The sequence below is a fragment of the Ictidomys tridecemlineatus genome, chromosome 3 (assembly GCF_052094955.1).
Source record: "Ictidomys tridecemlineatus isolate mIctTri1 chromosome 3, mIctTri1.hap1, whole genome shotgun sequence".
Lineage (NCBI taxonomy): Eukaryota > Metazoa > Chordata > Mammalia > Rodentia > Sciuridae > Ictidomys > Ictidomys tridecemlineatus.
In genome coordinates this window covers 71,976,330-72,002,067 of record NC_135479.1, presented here as the reverse complement: position 1 = coordinate 72,002,067, position 25,738 = coordinate 71,976,330, and the positions used below count along the sequence as shown (strand labels likewise).

General features: G+C 32.5%; 1 protein-coding gene across 5 annotated transcripts in view; it reads left to right on the top strand.

Annotated features, from left to right (window-relative positions):
- The window catches only part of LOC144376238 (transport and Golgi organization protein 1 homolog), a 43,890-nt gene extending 32,276 nt beyond the window's left edge, over nt 1-11,614 (top strand). For 4 of the 5 annotated variants that reach the window (XM_078043119.1, XM_078043121.1, XM_078043122.1 and 1 more), the window contains 12 exons: nt 17-107; nt 279-417; nt 5,123-5,224; nt 6,067-6,127; nt 6,241-6,276; nt 6,352-6,419; nt 6,535-6,635; nt 6,817-6,954; nt 7,921-7,997; nt 8,126-8,197; nt 9,607-9,769; nt 10,784-11,614. In XM_078043119.1, coding sequence (XP_077899245.1) covers nt 17-107; nt 279-417; nt 5,123-5,224; nt 6,067-6,127; nt 6,241-6,276; nt 6,352-6,419; nt 6,535-6,635; nt 6,817-6,954; nt 7,921-7,997; nt 8,126-8,197; nt 9,607-9,769; nt 10,784-11,103 — 1,368 coding nt within the window. In that variant the 3' untranslated portion in view covers nt 11,104-11,614. The remainder of the gene's footprint in view (nt 1-16; nt 108-278; nt 418-5,122; nt 5,225-6,066; nt 6,128-6,240; nt 6,277-6,351; nt 6,420-6,534; nt 6,636-6,816; nt 6,955-7,920; nt 7,998-8,125; nt 8,198-9,606; nt 9,770-10,783) is intronic. The other variant, XM_078043120.1, reaches the window with a different exon arrangement.
- Nucleotides 11,615-25,738: the final 14,124 nt, after the last annotated feature.

Below are 25,738 nucleotides of genomic sequence, written 5' to 3'. Positions count from 1 at the left end.
TTTCTGCAATTTTTAGACACAAACTACAATATCAGTAGTTGAAGAGGATCTAAAACTTTTACAACTTAAGCTAAGACCCTCGATGTCCACAAAATGTAATCTAGAAGGTGGGTTCTTCTTGAGAAGAAATTGCCATGTTGGAAAGACTTAAAATTTTATTAAAAAGATAAAGAATGGCTTCTTGCTTTCATGCTTCTTACTTTTCTTGGCACTACTCCCTCAAACAAGTTCTTAAGTCCTTGTATACATATAGAGATAAGCTGTTTTATCCTTTACAGACCAAATAAAGAAATTAGAAAGTGACTGCAATTCACTACGGTCTTCTAAAGTTGGACTGGAAGAGGAATGCAAAACTCTTAGGCAGAAAGTGGAGATTTTAAATGAACTCTACCGGCAAAATGAGATGGCACTACAAAAGTAAGATTTTCATTGTTTGTTATTGTTATCACTGTGTGAACTAACAGATAATTTTATCTTTTCTTAAGATTATTTACAATTTCTTCTAGTTGTAATAAGTAGAGATTTGTCTTTTTTCCTTTGTGTTTTGTTTCCTATAAGTTGCATTTTTCTTTTCATTGTCAGTCTTAAGAGTCCTGAGGTAGTTGGAACCATAAACTAAGGCTGTGAGGACATCGTAATCAATTGTCAAATTCATATGAAGGCAGGAAGTGGTAAACTGGTATTAATAGTCACTGATGTGGAAATACCTCTCAAAGATCTAGACCCTTTCTATGATCCCACTATTTATTTTAATTACCTTTCATTGTGATCAGTTATGTAATTCTATTGTTTTGAACTTGTATCTCTAATTCTGGACCTTTAAAAATACTGAGTGATTTGGAATGACATGTTTTAGTAGAATAAAAACTTCAAAAAGGAATAATATTTACTTATTGATGGTACAAGTTTTGGACTTGAATATCTCAGATGTTCACACTAAAAATTGAACTGTGGCAAGGACCTTAGGAGTTATGATTACAGAAGTACTTGTTTGTAGTATATATTTATATATTAATCTTCTCAGTGTGGAGCTAGTTATTTTTTGAAAGTTCATTTGAAGTTTTTAATCCACAAAATTACTTGAATTCTCTAAAAATAGGTTTTTTGTGTCAGATTTTATTTGTTTGCACCTGATTTTACTCTTTGGCACATATACATATATATATCTTGTTAAAGCAAAGACAGACCTTCTTACAGACCTAACTATTTTTAGGTATTTTGACTTCTGTTGCCTGATTAATGCATTAAATATTGAAACCTTTCCATTAACTTTTCTAAAATTCTGTGATCTCCAAGCAACCTTTTTAGAATCTCAAATTTTTGTTCAGGCCAGTTCTAAATGCCTGGCCTGTTTCAAAGAAACATTTCTCATTTTATCACTTTTTTTTAAAAAGAACACTTGTTTTCTCTGTCCCTACTAGTAATATGAATGACCTAAATGGCAATTAATTTTCTTTGTAATGCAGTTAAATTGTAGCACTATTTTCCTCAACTCCTCCAAAATTCAGTCAGTCATCATCTGTGGTTTGTACTCTTTTTACTCTTCCCCAGGTACTATGTTAGTTCATGCCTGTGTCATCTTTTCTGTTTCTAACCTAGGTCATCTGTCTTCATTCTCCATTATTTATATTTTTATATAATTTATTTCAAATTCTTAGTAATTTTCTCTATAGCCGCTTGAGTGGACTTTCTAAAATATAAGTCTGTCCATGTCAATATGTGCCTGTGGTTTATGAAGAATTTGCTTTCTATTTGATGACCTGTTCTTTTTTTCTTCCTTGTATCTTTTTAATAGTTTAAATATTTTTAATTATTTTCTTCATCCCCTGTATAAGCTTGATGTAATCATAAATTATAATGGAATTATATAATTATAATTATAATTTTATTCATCTTCTCATAATTTAAAGGCCTTGGTATATATTCTGGATTTAATAAAAACCTGACATAGATTAATAGGTTTATTATTTTTTTTTATGGGCTTTAAGTAGCTCCTGAATCAGATAACTGTTGTGGCATTGTATGTTAGTACTTCATATACTGTGAACTCCACAAGACATTCATTCAATTTATACACATATTTAAAGTTTCTGTAGTTCTGCATTCTACACTGTTTCTTATTTGAAATTATTTTCATTCTATTTGAACATTATCCTTTAATGATAGATTTGATTAGTTTATCAAAGTAGTACAAGGATAAACAGAGAATAGTATTTTATCCACTAAATATTGCTACCTTTATAATCAGTATTAGGTTGACATGAACTTCATGATTAGAGTTAAAACCAGTTTCCATTTTTAAAGGATCTTTCTTTTGGCTACTGAATTTTGACTGTTACTTAGTTTTAGCAATTTAAAAATATCCAATTAATTACCATCTGTTTTAAATTTTTTCTTTCAGGAGTCCATTATCATTCTTGTTTGGTCTTATCCCTCCCCTAGTTCCTGTAGTCATTTCTCTGTTTTTTTTAACAGTTGTATTGGGAAGTGCCGAGGTGTAGTTTTCCCCACCCCACCCACTTTTTCCTCTTGCAGTTATGTTGCTTGGGACCATTAAACATTTCTTGAATTTTTGAGTCTTTTTCTAAATGTTGATTTTACCTCATTCTCTCTTCTGATTATAATAATGCATATTAGAATTTGATTTCCCCTGCCTCCTACATTCTGGATTTACTTCTTCTGGATATTTTCTTCTGACCTGTCTTAAAAGCGCTAGGATTTATTTTACTTCCCAAATCTGCTGCTAAAATCATTCATTGAGTTTAAGATTTTAAAAAGTTCAGGGTTTAAAATATTATTTTAGTTGTAGATGGACATAATTTTATTTTATTTTTTATAGGATTTTTTTAAGAGAGAGAGAAAGAGAGAATTTTAATATTTATTTTTTAGTTTTTGGCGGACACATCTTTGTTTGTATGTGGTGCTGAGGATTGAACCCGGGCTGCACGCATGCCAGGCGAGCGCGCTACCACCTGAGCCACATCCACAGCCCGACACAATATTTTATTTATTTTATGTGGTGTTGAGGACTGATCCCAGTGCCCCACACATGGGGGGCACATGCTTCACCACTGAGCCACAACCCCAGTACTACATCTCAAACGCAGGACCTTGAGCCATGTGCTCTACTATTGAGCTACCTCCCCAGACTCCTTGCTCTTTCTCATAAGGGACTAGTGTCTTACTGCTTTCCAAACTATCTTTAATCTCATCATTCTGCCTCTGCCTCCTGAGTATCTTCGACTGTAGGTAGGTCACCACATCCAACTATTTCTTGGTTTTATAGTTTCTAATCCTTTGACAAAATTCATAATCTTTTTTTCCCTTCTTTTGTGGTGCTGGGGTTTGAATTCAGAGCCTTGTGCATGCAAGGCAGCACTCTACCAACTAAACTATATTCCCAGCCCTGAAATTCATAATCTTGACTTTACTTTTTTGACTATATAAAGTACAGTGATTTTAAAACATGTGCGCATAACCCCATTAGGTGGTTTCCTTTTCTGTGGGATTTTTTCTCACAGAATTTTGTCTTATGGAGTGCCTGGTCAATTTTGATTGGCTAACATTGTTGTGATAATTATGGATGAAATTTGAGGACTAAGATGAAGTTATCTTATTATGGAAAAGTGTTGAGGTTACTTGAGTAAGATTGTCACTTTAAACTTAGTCAGCAATTAAGATAATTCAAAAATGACTTGTCTTTTCAATGTTTCAGTATTGTTCCTTTTGGATTTTTTGCCTGTTCATCACTTAAGTATGCAGTACTTTCTAATCTAAACTCAAAGGCTAGGGCTTTTATTAAGGGTCCCTTTATTTGTAGCCCCAAACACTTCTTTTTTCCTCTAAGCACAGGAATTTGATGAAGGCTTAGTTCAGACTCATTATATCTTTGTGTTATCTTCAATATGTGGGTAAACCTAGGAGAAAAGTACCTTAAAGTGCCAGCCTTACTTGTAATTCTGAGATTCATTTTTCTAATGGATCTTGGCCACATACATATATCTTCACTGCCTTTTTAGCTTGGATGCTTTCAAACACAATTTTATATTCTTATAAAGATGTTTTGATTGTTCTTAGTGCTCTCAGACTAACTCTTTGATAATTGGAAACAAAATTCTCTCTGTCCTTCAAGATTCAGTTTTTTCCATATTCCTTCTTAAGCCAGTGGGGAAAATTATTATATTCCTTTAGGCGTCATTCATACCTGAAACAGTGAGCTCTTTTATTCTTTAGCATCTTACAAGGTAACTAGTATATTATAGCCACTCATAAAATACTTGCTGAAGAATTAAATGAGAAGCTATATAAGAATATATAATCCCCCTTTTCTATTTTGTATCAATAATCCTTTTTTATTATAGTTCTTCTGATTTATGGAAAATTAAGCTTCAAGTTAATTATCTTTTGAATTGGAACTATGGCTAAAGTAGTACAAAGATAGCAGAAAATAGTGTTTTTTTAAATCATTAAATGTGGCTACCTTTGTCTCAGTAGATGATCAGAGTTAAAACTTGTCAGTAGATACTACTCTGATCGTGGGTCAGTTTGGCTTCTTTTTCTGGTTGACAGACATTATCAAAACTCAGATTTGTCTTTTTGCTTAATTGCAATTCTTTTGAAATAGATATCTAAAGTGTGAAAAATGTTCTGTGGTTAATTGCATAGCTAAAAGACATATTCTAGAAGATTTTTTCTTTGACTGACTATATCTTTATTATGGAACCAGTCTTGGATTGAGAAAAGAGTTCCTCCATGACAAAGATATACTTAGTGTCCTACCCATGGCAGAAACGAGAAAAGAATTATCCCCTGCTTTATCCTAATATGTTTAATTATGTTAGGTTGATCAGTCCTGATCTTTCACATTGAAGTAAAGTGAGTTTTTATTATCTTACACACAGGAGACTTGCCCTTGGGGCACATGTTGTTTTCACATTTATTTTATTTACTGGTAAGTAGAGAATTAAGAGGAGAAGTTAGAAAATGTAAGTGATTTGCCAGAGTTTGATTTACAAAATTGCAGGTTTGAGTTCCTATTTTATGTGCCTAAGCATTTTATAGAATTGTGGGAAGTGATATTCACAAAGAGAAACTTTTGATTTGATAACTGGCTTTATTTTAGGAAACTAAGCCAAGAAGAATATGAGAGACTAGAGAAAGAGCAGCGGCTGTCAGCTGAAGATGAAAAGGTGGTTTCCGCTGTACAGGAAGTTAAAAATTACAAGTGAGTTCAGTTTCTAAAGGAGGGTGTCAATGTCTAATGAACTAGTGTTAGCTTTCTTTTTTAATCTGTTTTTACATTATGTGGATAGAATAAAATAGCATGAAAGTATAAATAACGAGAGGATATGAATACATTCAATTCACACAGGAGAAAAAATAAATTTCAACTTTACAAATGAAAAATGTTAACAAAAATTTACTTATACCCAATGGGCAAGACCATAGGGAACTTGGTCAATGCAAACAGTTCTGGGGGTTTTGTATGTTGTAGTAATTCTTTAAGAAATCAGTTTGTGATGTATCAAGACCCACAAAAGTGTGGCATTTGATAGACCTTGGAAATCTTCTATGGATATAATTTGAAAAAGAGAAAAAAGTTTTAAGGAGGAAGATATTTCTAGCAGAATTACTTGAGAACACACTGATGAACAGTTAAGGAAATTATAATTTATCATTCAGAATCTCTAGCAATTAAATGATAAAGAAGTTATTAGTATTAGGTTTTTATTTTATTTATTTATTTATTTCTGGTGCTTTACTACTAAGCTACATCCTTAGACCTTTTTTTTTACTTTGAGACAGGGTCTCAGTTGCATAGGATCCCACTTAATTGCTGAGACTGACCTCAAACTTGTGATCCTCCTGCCTCAGCTTCCCAGTCATTGGGATTACTGGCATGTGGCATTGCACCTGGCCTGTAGTATTAGTTTTGGTCACACTGGATTCATATAACTATAGAAATGTTTTTCTTATGTATGATAAAGTCTTTAAAAGTACAGCTGATGGAATAAAGGGAAAATGGTCAGAATGTTTCAAATGTTATTCAATTGTTGTAATTCTTAGGCGGAGAATTGAAGAGATGGAAGAAGAATTACAAAAAACGAAGCGCTCATTTAAAAACCAGGTAGTAATTAATACTGTCCTGTAGTTGCAGAATTCTTTGATATCTAATACAGACAATTATAGGCTATTATAATGAGTCCCTAAAAACATATTTTAATGTGTTGTCTTTTTCAGATTGCTATGCATGAAAAGAAAGCTCACGATAATTGGGTAAGATTTTTCCCCCTTTTCTTTATTTTGTGCATAGCCTACTGCAACTGAATTTGAATATTTTCTTTTTAATAGCTCAAAGCTCGTTCTGCAGAAAGAGCTATAGCTGAAGAGAAAAGGGAAGCTGCTAATTTGAGACAGAAGTATGTGATTTTGGTATCTTACTATATGTTTTATAGTGTTTTAAGGTTATGCTAGATATTATCTATGAATAGATTGCTGTTTCATAATTCAGCCCATTCTTTCTCAATATTCAAGACTATTGGAAATGACCCAAAAGATGGCAGTGCGGCAAGATGAACCCATGATTGTAAAACCTATGCCGGGAAGACCAAATTTACAAAATCCTCCTGGGAGAGGTAGGGGGCACTTTGTAAAAGGAGCTATTTGATTTCTTGGTGCAGAATGTATGTAAATTACTTTTTATTTCTGTGTGTAATGGTTATGAAATAATCTGAATGATTTGCTAAAGCGGGAGGTGAGGGTTGGTGTCAGGGAGAATGCTTCTTTAAAGTAGTAACAGGGCATTGTTGTCTTTAGTTCCACTGAGCCATAATGGCCGTTTTGGTCCATCCCCCGTGAGTGGTGGAGAATGTTCCCCTCCACTGACAGCAGAGCCAGCTGGGAGACCTCCTTCTGCTACTCTTAATCAAAAAGATATGCCTAGAAACGGATTTGGTGAGCATTCACATGTTGCTTTATAGTAAACTGCTTCAAGGTTTTGGGGTTTTTTTCCCTTTTGAATATTCTAATGAAAACATAGAATTTGGGCCTGTACAATATATTGAAGGTAATTTCTTACTTTATCTTAGTGAATGTTTTCTGTAAAATCTGTTCTAGAATAGAAAACATTTTTTTTTTTTCCTGGAGGTCCCTGTATTGTTTTTTTCTTTTAAATTTTACACTGTGAAGCGTAAACCTTTATCTTTAAATTAAATCTCTATGGTGTTCCTTTCCCAAATATTATAAAAGTAGCCTTAAACTTTATGTAGCATACATATTTCCAACATGAAATACTGAGTCTTATTTCCAATTTTAAATAGGACTGTAGTCTTGGTAAGATTGGAAGTCAGGTTATACAGACTAAAGAAAAGCCAGCCTACACATACTTCAAGTCTATAGCTTAAAATTTAGGACCAGTACTTATTAATCTGCTGTTCTAACAACCCAAGGCAGTTCTTTATTTTACTTAAGTCTCTTCATAAATTGTGATTTACGTATTGGGCAACCCATTTAAAAAAATATTTTTAATTGTAGATGGACATGATATCTTTATTTATTTTTTAAATGTGTGCTGAGAATCAAACCCAGTGCCTCACACATGCTAGGCAAACTCTACAACTGAGCTATGACCCCAACCCCTGGGCAACCCATTTTTAATGTTGCTTTCTAGTTATTGTTGAACCCTGACCTGTCCACCAGTGGTTTATTTCTTCTGAAAAATACATACAAGGGCTCTGATCTTTCTTTTCCAAGGGTCAATGGATGGACCTTTACCTCGTACTGGTCTTCTGAGGCATCTGGGAAACCCATTGCCTCTGGTAAAGGGACCAAGTAATTTCAAAGAATCTGTAATTGTAGATGAAGGATTTTTATTCTTTTCATGTTAGAATAAGTCTGAATCCTTTCTTTGATCTCTAATAGACCCAGGATGTGGTCCAGCTCACATGAACAGCAGCTCCAGAAGTTCTTCTCCAGCTAAGGTGACGAATGAGGGCAAGGTAAGTTCTGTAGTTATTACTGTGAATCATGTGGTCATGCAGGAACATGTAGCTTTCCTACAGTACTTGCTTTTTGCTTTATCCTTCTTTGTGTTCTATTTGTACTATCCCATTTGTTTTTTAAAAAGAAAACTGTTCCCCAAGAACCTGAGACCCCCTCAGACTCCACCATTACTTCCTTGACTGAGCATCCAGTTGGAGTAAGTACTTAGAGGTTGAGAACTGAATTGGGTTTTATTCTGTGCATTTCTGGGAAGGATATTCAGAGCATGACACTGATCTTGTTTGCTTTAAACTGCATGCAATATTGAGCTTACTTTTCTCCTTAACTTGGGAATGTTGCTTAAGTATGTACAACTATAATGAACTACAGAATGTGAAAAGTTATGACTCTAACTTTATATGGTGTTTTGTGTTGAATCTTCTAAGGCAAAGTAAATTCATTATAAATTATATAATTCATCATTTTTATTTTTGTTTGGAAGAATGTTATTTAAGAATTCCTCCATTTGTGCAAACCCTATTTTGAGTGATTTGAATTAGATTGGTATCAGATTTTCTGAAAGTGAAATACTGTTTCAGTGAAACAATGATAATCTGAAATGACCTCTTGAGCCAGTCCCAAGCAATGGTCTCATTTGTTCACATAAGTGTATTCTCTTGTAACTGTGTTGCTATTATATCTGGTAGGTCTTCTGCAGCTCTATAATAAAATAAATTTTTAATTGTTTAGTTTCAAACCCACTACTCATAGGAAATGATAAATCAATATCTGAAATGGTGTACAGTAAATGAAAGTAAATATTAAAGCCTTGTCTTCCTAATTTGTGTATATAGCACTGTGATGGAAAATACTTCTCAAGTTCCAGTGTATATATATTCCAGGAATATATATCTCTGGAGAAATCTAAGGGCAGCTTAGATAAGACCCCAAACCCCTTTGTAGTAGAAGATTTAAAAGAGAGCAAAGACCCATTGTTAGAGAGGAGTAGAGGTGGGAAAAGCATGGCTTGGAGGCAAACCTGGGATTGAGTTCCTTTAATATGCAGTGTGGCCTTCAACAAATTATGATATTCCATTTGCTTTTGTTCCCTCTTATTTAAAACAAGACAGTCTACTTAAAGATCTCAGAGGTTGAATAATATATGAAAGACTTACTGAAGATACTCTGAATAGTAGCTATTATTACATGGGTAGAGGACGGATTTTTCATTTTATTCTGTTCATTCTTAATATGGAAGTAATGAGCTATTGTGATGAAAGGGAAGTGATGGTGAGGGGGGGGGGCTCCCTTTGAAATAGATTGTAGTGAATACAGCATGACATACGGGTCAAAAATCACCTCTGTTAATAACCTCTGCCAGTCCTCTTGCCTTTCCCTTTCCTGTGCAGATATAATCAGTAACAAACTGCTCCCTCTTGTGGCATCCTTCCAACTTCTGTAAGCTGTCAGTGGGAATACACAGGAGGGGTGGGTAGAGTTTTGTTGCACTGATGGTGTTCTCTGGACAGGTGCCTGTTTTGGGTTTTAGCTTTTATCGGTGTTGTACTTTGTCTTAATACATAGGAATTTTAAAACTTTTAACTGCTATCAAATCTTAAATTTCAGGTTCATATGGCTATGAAAGGGCCCCCTCCTTTCTCAGGGGTACCCTTCATGGGTCCCCCCATGGGACCCCCGATGGGACGGCCTCCACAACCTCCCATTTGGTATGGACCGCCACTTCAGCTCGGTGGGCCTTTTGGGCCTCAGCCAATTCCTCCACCATTTGGTATGATGATCTGAATAGTAGTGATTGACTTATAAATCACATTCATCTTTCATTTCTATTGCTTGCTAAAACAGTTGGTTGCTATCTCAGGTCTTAACAATGAAAGGATAAAGCTGAGTACATTTTAACTTTTCCTCCAGTTTTCTGGGACATATGGGACACTACATAATCTTATACTGAGATAGGCAATAGCTCTCTCTCATAGACAAGGATAAGGGGCTATATACAGAAAAGCCAGAAATATTACTTCTGCAGATGTTTGTTGAAAATCTGTTGATATGCACTGCAATAGATGGAAAGGTGGATGAGATGCATGCCATAACTTAAAATTTTGTCACAGATATGAAAATCTTATAACATAAAGTTTGTAATCACCCATAATGAAAGCATAAGCAGTAGGTTATAGAATATAGAAAAGGAAAAGTCAAATCCTCCTTACCTTGAGAAAAGTCAGAGGGAAGTGTTAAAGAGGAGGATTTAACAGTGACCTAATAAATGTTGCTGATTTAATTAGGTGGTTGTGGAAGGCCTTTTCCTGGAGGGCATGCACCTTGATTCTGATGGCATGTGTAAAGTCCATGCTGAAATACTTCATGAATTTTTAATGGATACAGTAATAAATAGTGGGATTTCCTTTTATCAAAATTTCTTTGATGTAGTAAAGTTCTTATTTCATAATCTATCATCTTGTCATGGTAATATAGTACTTCCAAATATAAATGGAGCTCTTGTGAGATAGAAATAATTCTGCAATTATATAGTAGGGAAAGAAAAACGACAAGCCTGGAGCTAGGTAGAGCCATGTTTAAATCCTTAATATGTTGCTTCATGGCTGGTTGGCCAAAGGCTATAACCTAAACTTGTTCCATCTCAGTTTGCCTCATCTGGCAAGTCAGGATGTTCACCAGCTGATATTCTAGGCTTGGGAGAAATTAAAGACTATATTAACATACTTGAAATCACCCTAGTTCAGAAATTTCTGGGTATTTACATAACTTCCTTTTTATTTTCCAGGTCCTGGTATTCGTCCACCAATAGGCTTCAGAGAATATGCACCAGGTGTTCCACCTGGAAAACGGGATTTGCCTTTTGACCCTCGTGATTTTTTTCCAGGACCCGCACCAGCACCATTTAGACCTTTAAGCTCATTTGGCCCAAGAGAGTACTTCATTCCTGGTGCCCCATTACCACCTCCAACTCATGGACCCCAAGACTATGGGCCACCACCTGCTGCAAAAGACTTAATGCCTTCAGGCTTTAAAGATGAAGCTCCACCTACACTTGATTCTCAGAGTAGTGAGGGATGTTCACAGGCCTTAAAACAGGGCCTGTAAAATTAACCTCTGACACTTAGTCAGAAAATGGACTATGAACTATTCATCGAGTTAAAGGATTATTGGCTTCAAAATATAAAAGTTTATTTTAAATGGTTTATGTTTTTAGAATGAAGCTGCCTTGGCGCAGTATACATTTTGAGCCTAAATAATTTCCCCCTAAATATCCCCCACCTAAGCTAGAGTATTCTTTCAATTTTAAAATGTGCAATAAGAAATACCTTTGTTTTAGTTAATGTAGCATATACAATTGCTAAATGATTTAGAATGTCATAATTATGGACATTTCCTGTGGAAATGCTTTAAGAACATGTATTTCCATTATCCTATTTTTAGTGTATTCCAGTTGATAACAGAGAAATGGTGTTTTATAAGCTTGATTTTTTTCTCTTTCAATATCTGGTCGCAGAGACTGTTACGCTAAAAATGTTTACTCAAAGATCATAAACTTCATTTTCCTTCTTGCTGAAGTTCTTTGTTGTAATAGTTCATAAAAAATTGTTTATTAATATTTCCCAAGTGTCTGTTGATTCATTGGATCATCATGAGACTTTGTACCATTGGGGAAGCATGTAAACTCACTCTCAGAACTGAAGATGGTGACTTGGCAGCATATTCCCTGTTGCTCACTGTTAAGGAGGCTGGACCTTGGTCAACTGTGGACTTCTACAGAGGATTTCTTTTACTTGTGAGAAGTCTTGTGGCTGTATTTTTGTAGCACATTCATGTACTTTTTTCTAACCACTGTCCATGTGAGAATGGTTTTCTGAGAATGAGTTTACATTAGTAGCAAGAGCTACTGCTTTTGCCATTATTGCATTATAACAGTAAAATATAAGGTGGTATGTTGTGTCTATAAAAAATAAGGAAATTTCTTTTTAAAACTGTACACAACACACTCTTCTCTTTCCCATACCTTGCCACTGATTTTCAAGGAATATGATAAAAAAATTAGAAAAGTATAATCCTCTAAGAATGAATGAAACTCTAAGGCTTATAATGTCTTTAATCAGCAACTACGGGCTGAATTAAATTCTTTTTTTTTTGATAGATACTCAAATATATTTTATTTAAAAATCAATTAAAGCAAGTCCTGAATCTGTAACTACTGTCTTTAAAACAATGTTTCTAAGAACTAGCTCTCCAGAACTGTAATTTTAATTACAGCAATTTTAACAGTACATTTTAAGAGGTTTAAGATTTAAATAAAATTATAAAAGCCAGGTACTTTTGTTTACTGCTAGACCATATTCTTCCATTCTTTTAAATTCTAGAAACTAATAGGATTGTTGAAACCTAGAACAGAACATATCATTGTTTTTTTATGTTCCCTAAATATTCTCAAAATAGGGGCAAAAGCTTCAGTGTGAAACAAAATCTCTGTGAAACAAAATCTCTAAACTACTGAAGATAACTCAGAATCAAAATGAATTCTTCCTTAAGGACTCAAATTCTATCTACATAACCTCCATTTAATATTAGAAGCAGCAGCTGTGTGTAAGAGGAAAACCATATTATAGCTTATGCCATTTTTAACCATGTAAAATAAAATTTAAGTCACAAACACATTTTGAATGTATCTTTCAACCTCTACAGGACACAAGGCAATGCTGAAGTTACTATAACTTCTAATTTTAAAATAGCATTTAAATAAAGATGATGTCAGCTAGGAAAATAGATTTTCAAGGAAAGGCAGATTTATTATTTTATTAAAAGCAACAGTAGTTTTCACTCTAAAGCCTTTTTTGTATTTATTCTATTAGTAAGTTATAATGCATTCTATGTAGTTTATCTGAGCAGTTCTGAACCCACCCATAGTTGCCTCTCCTTACATCCATCTGATTATACCACTTCTATAGCAAAGCCCAAGGTAGCTGCCCATATACAAGTTGTGTAGAGAATACTGTCCCTTGATTCAATTATACTTTTGTATCTCAAAAGTTTTAGAAGTCCTCTCCAGCAAATTGTGTTTGAGTTTAGTTACTAAAATCATTTCATTTGTGAAGCAGTAGTGTTTCAACCTGAAAGTATTATTGCTATAGTTGTAATTACTGTCCAGTAACTCATCCCCTCCCACACTAGAAAGTAAATTTAAACAACTAATTTGTGAGATACAGATTGCTTTGTGTTAATTGCTTCAAGATAAAATCACCTTTTTTTTGGGGGGGGGAGGTTTGGTCATTCAGGTCTGAATTAAAGCTAAGCTGATGACAATGTTCAATTTAAGTTTGTTTAATGCTGATGAAAGACATTCATGCAAAGCATCCTCTTTTTTCATATAACCCCATTCTTTGGTGGCAGCTGGGGTTGTGGCTCAGTGGTAGAGTACTTGCCTAGCACAGGCAAGGCCCTGGGTTTAATCCTCAGCACCACATAAATAAATAGAGGTTAAAAAAAAGTATTCTTATGTGAAGGATGCTAAATGTTTCATATAAATTATCACTTTGAGGGGCTAGGGTTGCATGTGAGGCACTGGGTTTGATCCTCAGCACCACATATAAATATAAAGGTACTGTGTCCATCTACAACCAAAAAAAAAAGGTTTTTTTTTAAATTATCACTTTGATATACATGTTTTATAGTATTAGAGAACAGAAAGAACAATGTATCAGTTTTGCTACATTTTAATAGTAGATTTTAAGGGAGCAACATCAGTAACATCAAACAAAAAGGTACTGAGTACTCCACAGGGTACAGAGTGCTGCCAAGCACCTTGGAAAGTTTACATGACATGGAGAAGATGAGGTCCTTCTCTTGAGAAGTTTACAGTCTGGAAATTTTGACTACTTAGAGTTTCAGTTGAGTGAACATTATATTAAGGCAAATTCTTCATTTCTTAGAACTACTGTAGACTGAACTATTTTTGCACTTGTGAAATTAATCCAATCCAGATGAAAGAAAAGACTAAATTTGGTTGATAATTCTTTCAGGCTCATATAGTTTTATTAACATTCATCTAGTAAACAAAACTGACCTAGCAGAGAACTGAAAAATTAAAGACTAGATCTCTTGAAGTGCAAGGGCTAAAACAACTGTTATTCATTTTAAAAAGCAAACAGATGGTATGATTAGGGTTTACACTAGTTTAAAAATAGGCCAAGTATTGCATTCCCTTCATGCATTGTTCATTTAAAATAGTGAATATTAAAATACGTGGGTTCTACATGTAACCCACAAAAAAGCTCCTCACAAATCTTTATGTTCTGTGTACTATGAAAGTTTTATTTATGTCTCATCAAGTTAAAAGTAATGTAAATAGTGAAATTATAATAGGCTAATGACCTGAATATTTTCATATGAATGTCAATATATCTAAATAGGGAATAAATGGCAGTCATATCTACCTATATTAAAAAAAATAGAATATCTTTCCAGATTTTGCATACTCATCACTTTATAAAGACAAAGTATGCAGGTTTTAAGGTTTGACAATCAGTTGTCAGAAAAACAGCAGTTGTTCCTAAAGTATCTTATTAGCATCTGACTTAATTATTTTTAGATGACATGATTTAGAAGACGTAAACCCTCCCCAAAATTTGTAATTATTCTGAGAGAGATGGTTTTAATGTTAACTCTAGAATCATTAATGTTAACCCTAGAAACAATAGCAATGTGATGTAGAACAACTAATCAACATGACTAAAAATGTGCTCACTTTCAGAAAAACAATCTGGTCATCTGGAAAAAAATCACAGCTACAATCTGGGGAACACTCCCATATAGGATATTGATCTGATCAAGGCACACTATTTCTAAGTAGAACTATCAGATGAGGGTGAATTTAGGCCAGCTCTAAGGAACAGCCTATAAGACAGACCATAACTGATCCAATTTCCTTTCAAAGCAATCTGGTACTATCCTACCCACTTCAATTCAAAAGTTTGAAGTTAATTCAAATCAAAAGACCATATTGGAGCAAAAGTGAGCAAATGTGTAAACTCTAGCACATTCTTATTGCTGTATTAAGTTTGAAGATGAGCATACCTACCACAGCAGTATTGTTCCAGGAAGCAGGGTAGGAACAGTGGTAAATTAGGAAACAGACTATTAATTGCACAATTAATAGAAAAGTAAAAACAAGTTTCAAAATCTACAATAAACCTGTATCCAAAGGAGTCACAACAATGAGGTGCTGGACTTTAGTTCTGTGGTACAGCTTTGCAATGGACTCACTGGCCTATAGGTATGGCTCACTTCCTGCCTCCTGAAGGATGAATATGCTACACAGAGCTATGATGGTTTCTACTGAGTGGTAAAATTCACAGAAATTAGACATTACTCATGTCAATCATTCCTTGTGCAAAGTTTGATGTAGATGAAGATAAAGTGGTTTCTTGGTCAATAACTGCAATTTCTTTCTTTTAAAGTCAGTGGGTTTCTTGTATCTGTAACCACAATAGATTTAAAATACTTTGATGATTGATCTACTCCAATGTTACATTCTCGATAAGAGGGACTAAGAAGAAACATGAAATAGTAATCATTAGAACAGTACGAATCCTATATGTATATCACTCACAGTTCTATTACAGTTGGCCCAGGTTTAATCTCATCCATCTCCATGAAAGCAAAACACTTGGTGCTGGTAAACCTTTTTTTAAGCTTCTAGTGTTTGAATTCAAAGAAGATAGCTGCACCTAAGGAATTAAAACAAACAACATAAGCCAGAGACCACACATTTCTTATGTGTCACCAGAAGCCTATGATTTTACAAAGTAACATGTGTCAAACAGTCTGATGACACAACTGTTGATAACATATCAACATATCATTATAGACATATCAAGGAAACCGACAAGTTATGTGCTTACTTACTTATGGAGTCAGTTTTTTTTCCTACTTGCAATAATAGATGTAGAGTTTTTTTAAATGTATACAATAGTTAAAAGATAATTTCATCATCTATAATACTTTTCTATTTAATACTTGATAAAAAGTAATGAGTATGAAATAATATCTTAATATAATCAAACAATTATCATTTTAAATATAGCCATTGCAATATTTGAAATGTTGTAAGGAATTTACCTGTTTTTATTTTTGAAATTAATAAAACACTTTCACCTAAGTCAACTTGAATACTATTCTCTGTATAAAAATTCAATCTGAAACTGACAATAATGCACATGGCAAATCTTATGCTGGGTTAGAGTGTCCCCAGCAGGTGGTTTCTTATGATTAATGATTTACCATAGTTGAATATTCAGATTGGTAAATGTGCTGGATATTTTTAATTGCCAAACTCTTTTCTACCTCCAGCTTGCCTTCATTTAAACATGTTGTTATTGAATATGATTTAAAATGAGTGCCAAAAGTATGAGGTGGCTTCATGCATTGACTGTTATGGGCAAACACCGCGTATGAGCTTTTCTTCTATGCTAACAAAAATAAAAATAAATTACATTTTTCTAGTAGCTTGCTCAATATATTCATATTTTAAAAAGGCAGTGACTGCTGGTTGCTTGGATCTGTTCCATCATAGTTTGACACAAGTTCTATCTCCAAGTATAATCAAATTCCTATCTTATAATCTATAAAAGGCTTATATTTTAAAGTTTAACTTCTCAGGACAGTAATTCAATTTTAACAAATGTGGAAAAGCTAAGAGGATATAGGAGAGTTATAAAGAGGTTTTCAGATTTAAAATAATTGTTTTATTTATCCTACAAAAGAAAAAGCAATGTCTTTCTATTTTGAAGTACAGAAAGTCTTGCTTTGGTTGAGGATAGACATAAAAATCTCGGAGACCTTGACACTATTAATTATCTTGTAGAAAGAAGTCATTTAAGTGAGTTTTTGTTCATCAATCTGTACATTGCTGCTAAAAATGGCTGTCCTATATCACAAGGCTCTAGAATAATCAAATGACCCTATTTCCTACCAAGGGTAGGCAAGATGTAGCCAAGGATCATCCTGCTTTAATTCTCTCAGAGAAAATGGCACTTCCATATTTATTAATGAATGAATGACTCAAGTTATAATACTACAGTGAAAGTATATATATATATTGAAATATTTTGTTAGTTTTAGTAAAGGAGGTTACTCTATTTGGTCTAGGAAAAACCCGTATATTTTAAGTTCACCAATGTCAATTGCCAATTATAGAAACTTTTATAAACTTAATTACCTAGCAATAATTTTGTTTTATTTGTTTTACATCTCAAAAAGAAGGATCATATTATTAAGTACCTATCATGTAGATGAAGCATTTATTTATTGAGTTATTGAAAAATAGACAAATTTTATACTTACACAATTGTGTCTAGTTAAAAGTAAAGAAAAACAAGAACTGTGCTATGTAAATAGTTTTGTAATCACAGCTGTCCACTAACTGTGCAATGTCAGGTGGATGTGTTAATCCAAATACACATCTTACAAAGTTGAAGAGAATGTAAGAAGAATTTGCATGTGTTTTTAAACAACACTTATTTAGTATATACTTTGTGTTACTTTGAATGACAGGAGGGTTATAGAAGTAGGCAAGGCTAGCATGGTGGTTGAGACAACACTTATGTCTACATATTGTCCCCATTTTACAGATTAGCAATTGGAAGCTCAAGGAGGTTAGGTTTCATATCCAAGGCCTTACAGGTAACTAGTTGGGATTCCATTTCAGGTAGGCTTGAGTTCACTATGCTATTTGTACTAGGTCACTTAGATACTGAAGTTGAACAAGTGTGTTTTAGAGACACTTGGATTCGGGGGATCCTGATATTCTTTATACACGACACAAGCCAGCTTAAGAGAATTACCTAGTTCTGAGGTTTTACTGTTCAACTGCATAATATCTGTTTATTTCAAAAGTGGTGCTGCTTTATTTTTTGTTCTAAGTGATACCCCTACAAGTACATAGAATGTATTTTATGGTTAAATGTGTAATCTGATTTTGAGATTGTTTGCAGTGTGTAGGGCCAGTTGCTGCTAAAAATAGGTATTAGATTCACCATCTCTGTGAAGTTTTTGTCTTCAAATCAGGTTTCATTGTTAATCACAAAGGTTTTCCCATCAATTCCTATCACTGCTTACCTCAGTAAATAGTTCACGTTTTCCTTGGCTTGCTCTCTTTAGTTACCCCAATGCAGCTAATGAGATGATTTATTCAACTCTGCTTCACTTTAATGTTTATTCTTTTTGATATTGACATAGTGCTTTGAATGCAGTAGTCCTCAATACACATATATTAAAACAAAGTGTTTCATTCATAGAACTTGTGGTTTTATAATTATCATTCTCATTAGTGTTCATATTTAGAGAAGCAGTGATATTGTAAAATACTCTAGCATTTTACATAAACATCTGTCATCTATTTATCAGTTCATATTTATAAATTATTGGTATAAAATTTTAGCAACATTAGAATGCTTTTGAGTAGTACTTTAAATGACATTTACTATTTTTTTAGTTACATTTGCTTGTATGAAAATATGCCTTTCTGTGTCTGTTTACAACCCAATTTACCTTTCTTGTTTGCTCACCATAATGTGAGTAACATCATTTTTATTTTTGAACTGAAATGATTCTCCTTGATAAATATTATACTCTTGGTTAGTCATAAATCACACTATTAGTAACTTTTAGTTAACTTCATATGACACCATGTAGGAAATGTCATTTAATTTTCACAGGCGACTTTGTAGTTTGGTTTTTAAAATAATTTAATATGATTCATATTTTAATTATACTCAAATAATAATATGTATTTAATAAACATTTATATATATTTAACTAAGAATAGTAAGCATTAATCACATTGATTATCTGACCATGTCATTATCACTGTTAAATTGTCTTTCTACATTCTCTATGTTGTGATTGTTTTCTTTTCAGCTTCCTAGTCATGTACTTCTTGTTTGTTATTGGCTTTTTGTGTTTAAAATTGAACTTTTCTGTATCAAAGCATTGGAACATCAAATAATTTTAGAACATTCTAGCTTAAATATATTGATTTTCTTGTTCTTGACTGCATTGAGCCAAGTTCACATATTTTTCAAAATTTGAGTTAAATGTTGTCTTCTCCATTCTTTAATTGCTATGTGCTTAATTTTCCTTTACTGAAAGAAACCCAGCTATTTATAGGTTTAATTTCTATTATACTTTTCCATCAGTTGATCTTTACTGATCCATTACAATATATTGTCCTTTTTATGACTCATGTTGTCTTACATTTGTTAGCACCAAGATACATTTGTTTTTTTCATGACTTTTTAAATAAAGACTTTACTGTGCAAGAAATATCATAATATACATGAACAATTGATAGAAATAGCTACATATACTTATGTTATAATATATCTGCCCTATTATTTCTGTGACTTTTTTTCACAATGAATTATCAGTGTGGGAAGCAGGGTTCAGAATGGATATTCTGCATTAGTTCTCTCCTCTCTCTCTCTATCTCTCTCTGTCGTGTGTGTGTGTGTGTGTGTGTGTGTGTGTGTAAGAAAAAGAGAGAGAAAGAAAAAGGGAGGCATAAAAAAGGAGTCAACAGAAATTAACAAAAATAATAATTTTCATTAGATACTTCAAGAGTTTATACTTATAAAGTTTATAAACTTTTAATACTAAATATAATTATATCCTTAAATTCACCTCAGTGTCTACAATTATGCATGTTCATGACAAACATTTACTGAGTGTAGGTGAATTAACTTTACAAATATTTAGAAGATATGAACCATAGCATGTTTCCTTATTAACATAGCACTATGGTTTTAATTGTTTTCATAAAATAAGAAGGTATATAAAATGTCTGGTATCAAACAGATTATAATCAGGTGAGGGAACAAACTGGAGTCCAAAAATTATAATTAATTTTGAGTCCAAGTTCATTCTCTGTCTCTCTCTCTCTCTCTCTCTCTCTCTCTCTCTCCACACACACACACACACACACACACACACACACTGAAATTGCACTTTTGAAGATGACATGACTAATTCTGAAAGAATCAGTGAAATTGGGTAGAAGTCACCTTTAGCTGCTTCTTGAAAAATATGTACTTATGATCTTGTGTCTACCAAAAGTATAGGTGTCTTAGGCAGCTAAAATTGCATGATGCACATGTTCCTGTTGGATAAACTCTAGATAAATAACTGCAAGTAATTGATGTTAAAATTAGAAGTATTTCTTTTTATGTCTTAAATGTTCTTTGGAGGATTAATTGAAAGCAAGAGCAGTGTAAAGATCAATGTGACTTTCTCTTCACTTTGAATTACATATAGTCTTAGGCAAATCTCTAATTTCTTGGAAAATGAGATTTTTCATAGCTAAAATAAATATTAAAAAAGACCCTCCTTGCAGTTTTATTGAGAAAAGCACATGAGATTATGGATATGAAAGAAGCATGGCTGGGTTCATTAATATAAAGAACTATTATTTTCCCTTGGCCATTAAGTAAGATTCTGGGAAAATATTCTCATTTATTCAGTGAGCATCTCAAGTGTTTAATATTTACCAGAGACTAAAAACTACCAAGGAGTGTACAATTTGGTGGAGAATGAAAGTCACTCAGCAAAAAATGCTTAGAAGTAAGGCCAGATGTGCAATTCACTCAGAATAGGTATGAGAGTACCGTGGTCATGAAAAGCTTTTTGGAAGTGATTAGTTTCCAAATAATTGGTGTCCTTTATCCTATGTAATGAGATCTGCAATAACAATAAGCAGAATCCAGGTTATAAGCCAAATATGGAGATTGATGGAGTGAGGTCACATGAAACCTACACAATTAAAGAGGCTAAATGAGTGAGATTGAGATTAATTTTTCCATGTGGTGCAAACTTTTAAAACAAAATTTACAAACCCATGTTTAATGAACATGCAATTGTTTTTCTTACTGTTTTTTTTAGGGGTGGAGGTGTTGGCACTGAAAATTCAATGCAGGTGCACTTCAACACAGAGCTATACCCCCAGCCCTTTTCACTTTTTTATTTTGAAACAATGTCTCATTAAGTTGCTAAAGTTTCTTCAACCTCTCAAGTTGCTGATATAACAGGCACATACCACTATTCTTGACCCACAATGCAGATTCTTTAAATGTGAGATCTTTTGGCAATTCTGGTAACTGAAATTTCTTAGCAAAAGAATATCTCTTTTAATGTTGAATAATATTCCATTGTGTATATATACCATAGATATTTTATCCATTTATCTATTGGAGGACATTGACATTGGTTCCAGAGTTTAGGTATTGTGAATTGTGCTGCTATAAACATTGATGTGGTTGTGTCACTGTAGTATGCTAATTTCAAGTCTAGTAATTGTTGTTATTAGCTTTACCCTAGGAAATAGGTTCTAAGACATATTAAAATTAATATGAACTATTTACTCTTTTAAAAGGATACTATTCCTCATTTTAATGGAAGATTGTCAATAAAGACTTTTTATGATCCTTTGAAGACACGTTTTACATATTTTTATTTAATAGCTCTCTTAATGGATAATCAGCAAAAGGATTATCTTTGTGAAATGAAAATACTATAAGAAATTCCAAAACTCTCATTGAAATTCAACAATAAAATGGTTAAACAATTTGGTTTTGTAGAAATGAAAGTGATCGGTTCACTAGAATTGAAATGAACAAAAAGCTTTGTCTAGTGTGGTTAAATCATTATATGGTTAACAGCCATTTAAGTAAACCCTAAGTATTTTGCTTGTTTGTTTAAAACATTGTGTGCCTTATAAAATTTTGACGTTTTCAATCAGGTTTATGACATTCAATATAAATGAGTTCACAGATATTTTAAGAAATTGTCCCAATGTGGTATCATCAAGACGTTTGTATTTTAAGTCAAACTCTTTTCCCCTATCAGCAATTATCTGTCACTCAGATTGGTTTTGTTTTGTTGTCATAGATAATATTGCATTTTATTGATCTCACCTTCCTCAGCTGTCAAAGAAAACAAGGAAATATGCAATCACTGAGGTCAAACATTGTATTATGAATGAAATATTAACTTGTCAAACACACCATAAAACCATAAAAGAAGAATTTACACTATTTTATAAACTAATTTTTTTTTCTTCTAGACTTTCATGGTAAATTAGTAACATTTTTTTTAAATTTCAGCCTTTCTTATTGTTCTTTTTAATTTAAAACTTCAATTTTATTTAATTTCTTTCAAAAAATAATAGCATTTAAAATGCATTTTTTATTATTTGGCTTTCGTAATAAGGAAACTAAAAAGTTATTGAAATATTATATGGTTAAAATAAAAATTTTATTAGAAATATTTTAAATAAATTTCATAATAATAATATTGGAAATGATTTGAGATTCAGTCACTCATTTTCTTGTCCTCCTTTAGGTAAATAATACTAAAAATCCTACAACAAAAAAAATGTGAAAGAAGAGATTACAAGGCAGATTCAGTCACGTGAAAACAATACATTTACATATATGTGTGTATACACATACAGATAACAATAACAAATTATTCAAAATTAGGAGATTGTAGTCCATGTTTTTAAAATATTTTAATAAGCATATTTTAATTCAAAACATATAACTTTTGATCAGAATGATCTGTGATGGTTCATATTTCCTTTGTAAAAAGAAACAGTTTTTATATAAATGATAATAATCCAAACTGTTCCAAATATCTCAGGTATGGGTAAATAAAGGAGCCATCCCTGATTATATTTCACCCCCTAAATATTTGTATTTATTTTTAGAGTTATTTCTGCTTTATATATTTTGTAACCGACAATTCCTTTTCTGAGAGTTCTAGTTTATTTAAGTGAAACATTATATTTTATTACAATTTTTATGATTGCTCAGAATTCTTGTCTTTCTATCAGCTGCCTTGGTTCTATGTTTCTTCCATGAAAAATCCTAAATCTTGTACTAATCTTTTAGCAGTAAACCCAAATTATAGAGTACACTCAAACATTCTTGGGCAAAGTAGTTTTATCTATTCATTCAATGGCAAGACTGAAAAAAAAATTAGTGACTATGGTTTTCAAAAGGTAAAACAAAATAAAAACATTTAAGTTCAGATAAGGGCAAAAAATGAAGAAACTTTTTTCCAAGTAAGAAAATTACTTGTCATAACTGTAATTTGAGTCTTATTCTATTTGACAGATATTTGGTCTATTATAGTTATTATAAGCACAGTTTGACAGGTTGACAAACTTTATCTCTTGGAAGGACTTTTTCTTTTTTTAATTAGGTCATAAGAAAATCCTCTTTCCTTCCTTTGTTTCCTCCCTCATGTTGTGTATTTCTGTTATATTAATAGTAATTATTGTCACCATGTATTACAGTTAGATACACATGTAATTCTTTAAGTAGACTATACGACCCTAGGAGGAGTAAAGACTATTTTTTCATCTTTGCCTCCTTGATAATACCAAGCACACAATGTATCACATATTGTGGATATTCAAACACTAAATAATGAGTATACTGTCTTTTAAAGGCACTACATATTAGCATCTCAAAAAAAGAGAAAAGAGTGAATTGCACTGTACCTTTTACTCTAATGATTTTTTGCTTCTTTTGAACTTTTCTTCTATATATGACCTAAATTTTCCAGGGTCTATATCAATTCATGGATTTTACAAACCCAAATTTAATTTTATTATCTTTAGGATGCTTTGCACCCTTTATACTCTTTCATGTGAGGTTATTAGAAACATTTGAGTGAACGTGCAATGGTAAGTTTATACCAAAATGATGACAATATTGGAACATGTGTGACTTAGACAGATTTGTTGTAAGGAAAAGCAGATCAGTATTTAGTAAATACCTACATAGACAGGAAATGAAAGAAAATATAAAAAATGCAAATTTTTATTCACAAGGTGACCTGGGAAAAGAGAGTCAGTGGGGGTGAGATTTTGCTGGTTTAGTAATAAATAGGTATACATAAATAATTAGTTTGTAATAATTTTAATGACAACCCAGCCATGGGAGAAGATAAATCTACAGATTTAAAGAAAGCTGTTAAAATGTTGACTTGCAGAATGACAGAGGTAAAGAGGATGCATTGAAGTGGAGACAGGCAGCTTGTCTAAATATGGCTAATATTAATACAGGTGATTATAGCATTTGAAATGGAAATTAATAATAATCTTGGATTCATTTATTTTAAAATTACCAAATCCCCTCAGCTGCATATTTCACCAGGTACTGGTGCAGTTGGAACAACAAGTATATCCAATGATTTAAAAATAACATTCACGGGTGTCAACTGATATCAATCCAGATAAGAAATGATGTTCCCAATCAGAGAGAACACTCTCCGGTATTCATCCTAACACCTCCAAACCTGTGCTACATATTTATATCATGAATTTTAAAATAATCTTTTGGAACTTGAACATATTAACTATATTAGGCTTTCTAAAAGTCATAAACAGAAAAGGAACACTTTCATTTTGAAAATTGTATACAGAGTTTCTTTTAAATTATTCAGTTTAATGAAAATAAAGATGCTTTGATTTTTTCTTATCCAAAATACTATAAACTGGGTCAAATATTTGAATAGTATTCATGATTTTTTGTTCTTCAAAAAGATATTTAATATCTACAATTTCAGGCTTCTCAAGTATATAGCTTTCTAAATATATTGGTTCAGAGTTAGGGAAAGAAAAAAATGTTCATCAGGGCACTCAGGCAAGTATCGTACTGAGTGCTTTGTGTGCATTTACTTTTCCCAATTAAAGTTCTACTAGGAAAATATTTTATCTACTTCACAGAAAAGTAACTGAAGTCTTAAAAAAGCTAAGTTGATTTCCCAAGGTCTAGAAGAAACTCAAGTTCTTTAGTAATTCAAGATTTTCTATTTACGTACCCAAATGTCTCTGTAAAGGTTATTTCTCAATCCTTATTTGGATAAAAGGAATGGAATAAATTTTTAAATGCATGGATATTACTCTCAATACCCTCCCCAACCATTTTACTGTATAATGTGTAAATAAAGCATCAAGATTCATAGCTTGTTACTATGTATTACTATTGATAAATTTAAGGATGGATTTTCTTCAGGCAGCTTTATAAATAATAATAATAATAATAATAATAATAATAATAATAATAATAAAACTTCCTTGAAACATATTACATATTTTCTATTACATTCACTTCTCCTTAATCTGAATATGAATTAATGACTTAATATAGAGTTCTACTAATTTTGTATTACCCAAATCCTTTGAGTAGTTTATGTATAGGCACTCTAATGTTGTTAGACAATTCTGGGTAAAAAAGATATAATTTACAGGATCATAACAGAGAAAACACAAAACAGCACGTAGTAGCTGAATAAACATGAGGCATCCAGTAACATATCATATTTACTTTTATGATTTTAATAATTTTTTACAATCTCTCACTTCCAAAATTCATGAAGTCTGCGAAGAAAAAAAAGGAATTAAAATAAAATGGGTGATGGAAAAAGTGTATTATCTTATATTAGAGAAAAGTCTAGCATTCATAAAATGATATTTGAGAAGATTCTGAAGAATGGGGACTTTAGCTGTATTAAGTCACAAGAAGCACCCATCACTTCATTGCCACTTATGTGGATCATAATTTCATTCTGTTGAACACTGTGGACCCAGGCTTTGATCTTGTGGCATTTGGACCATCACCTCTGACATAATTTTTCTTTTTTTAATTGCTTTTATTTTTTGAAT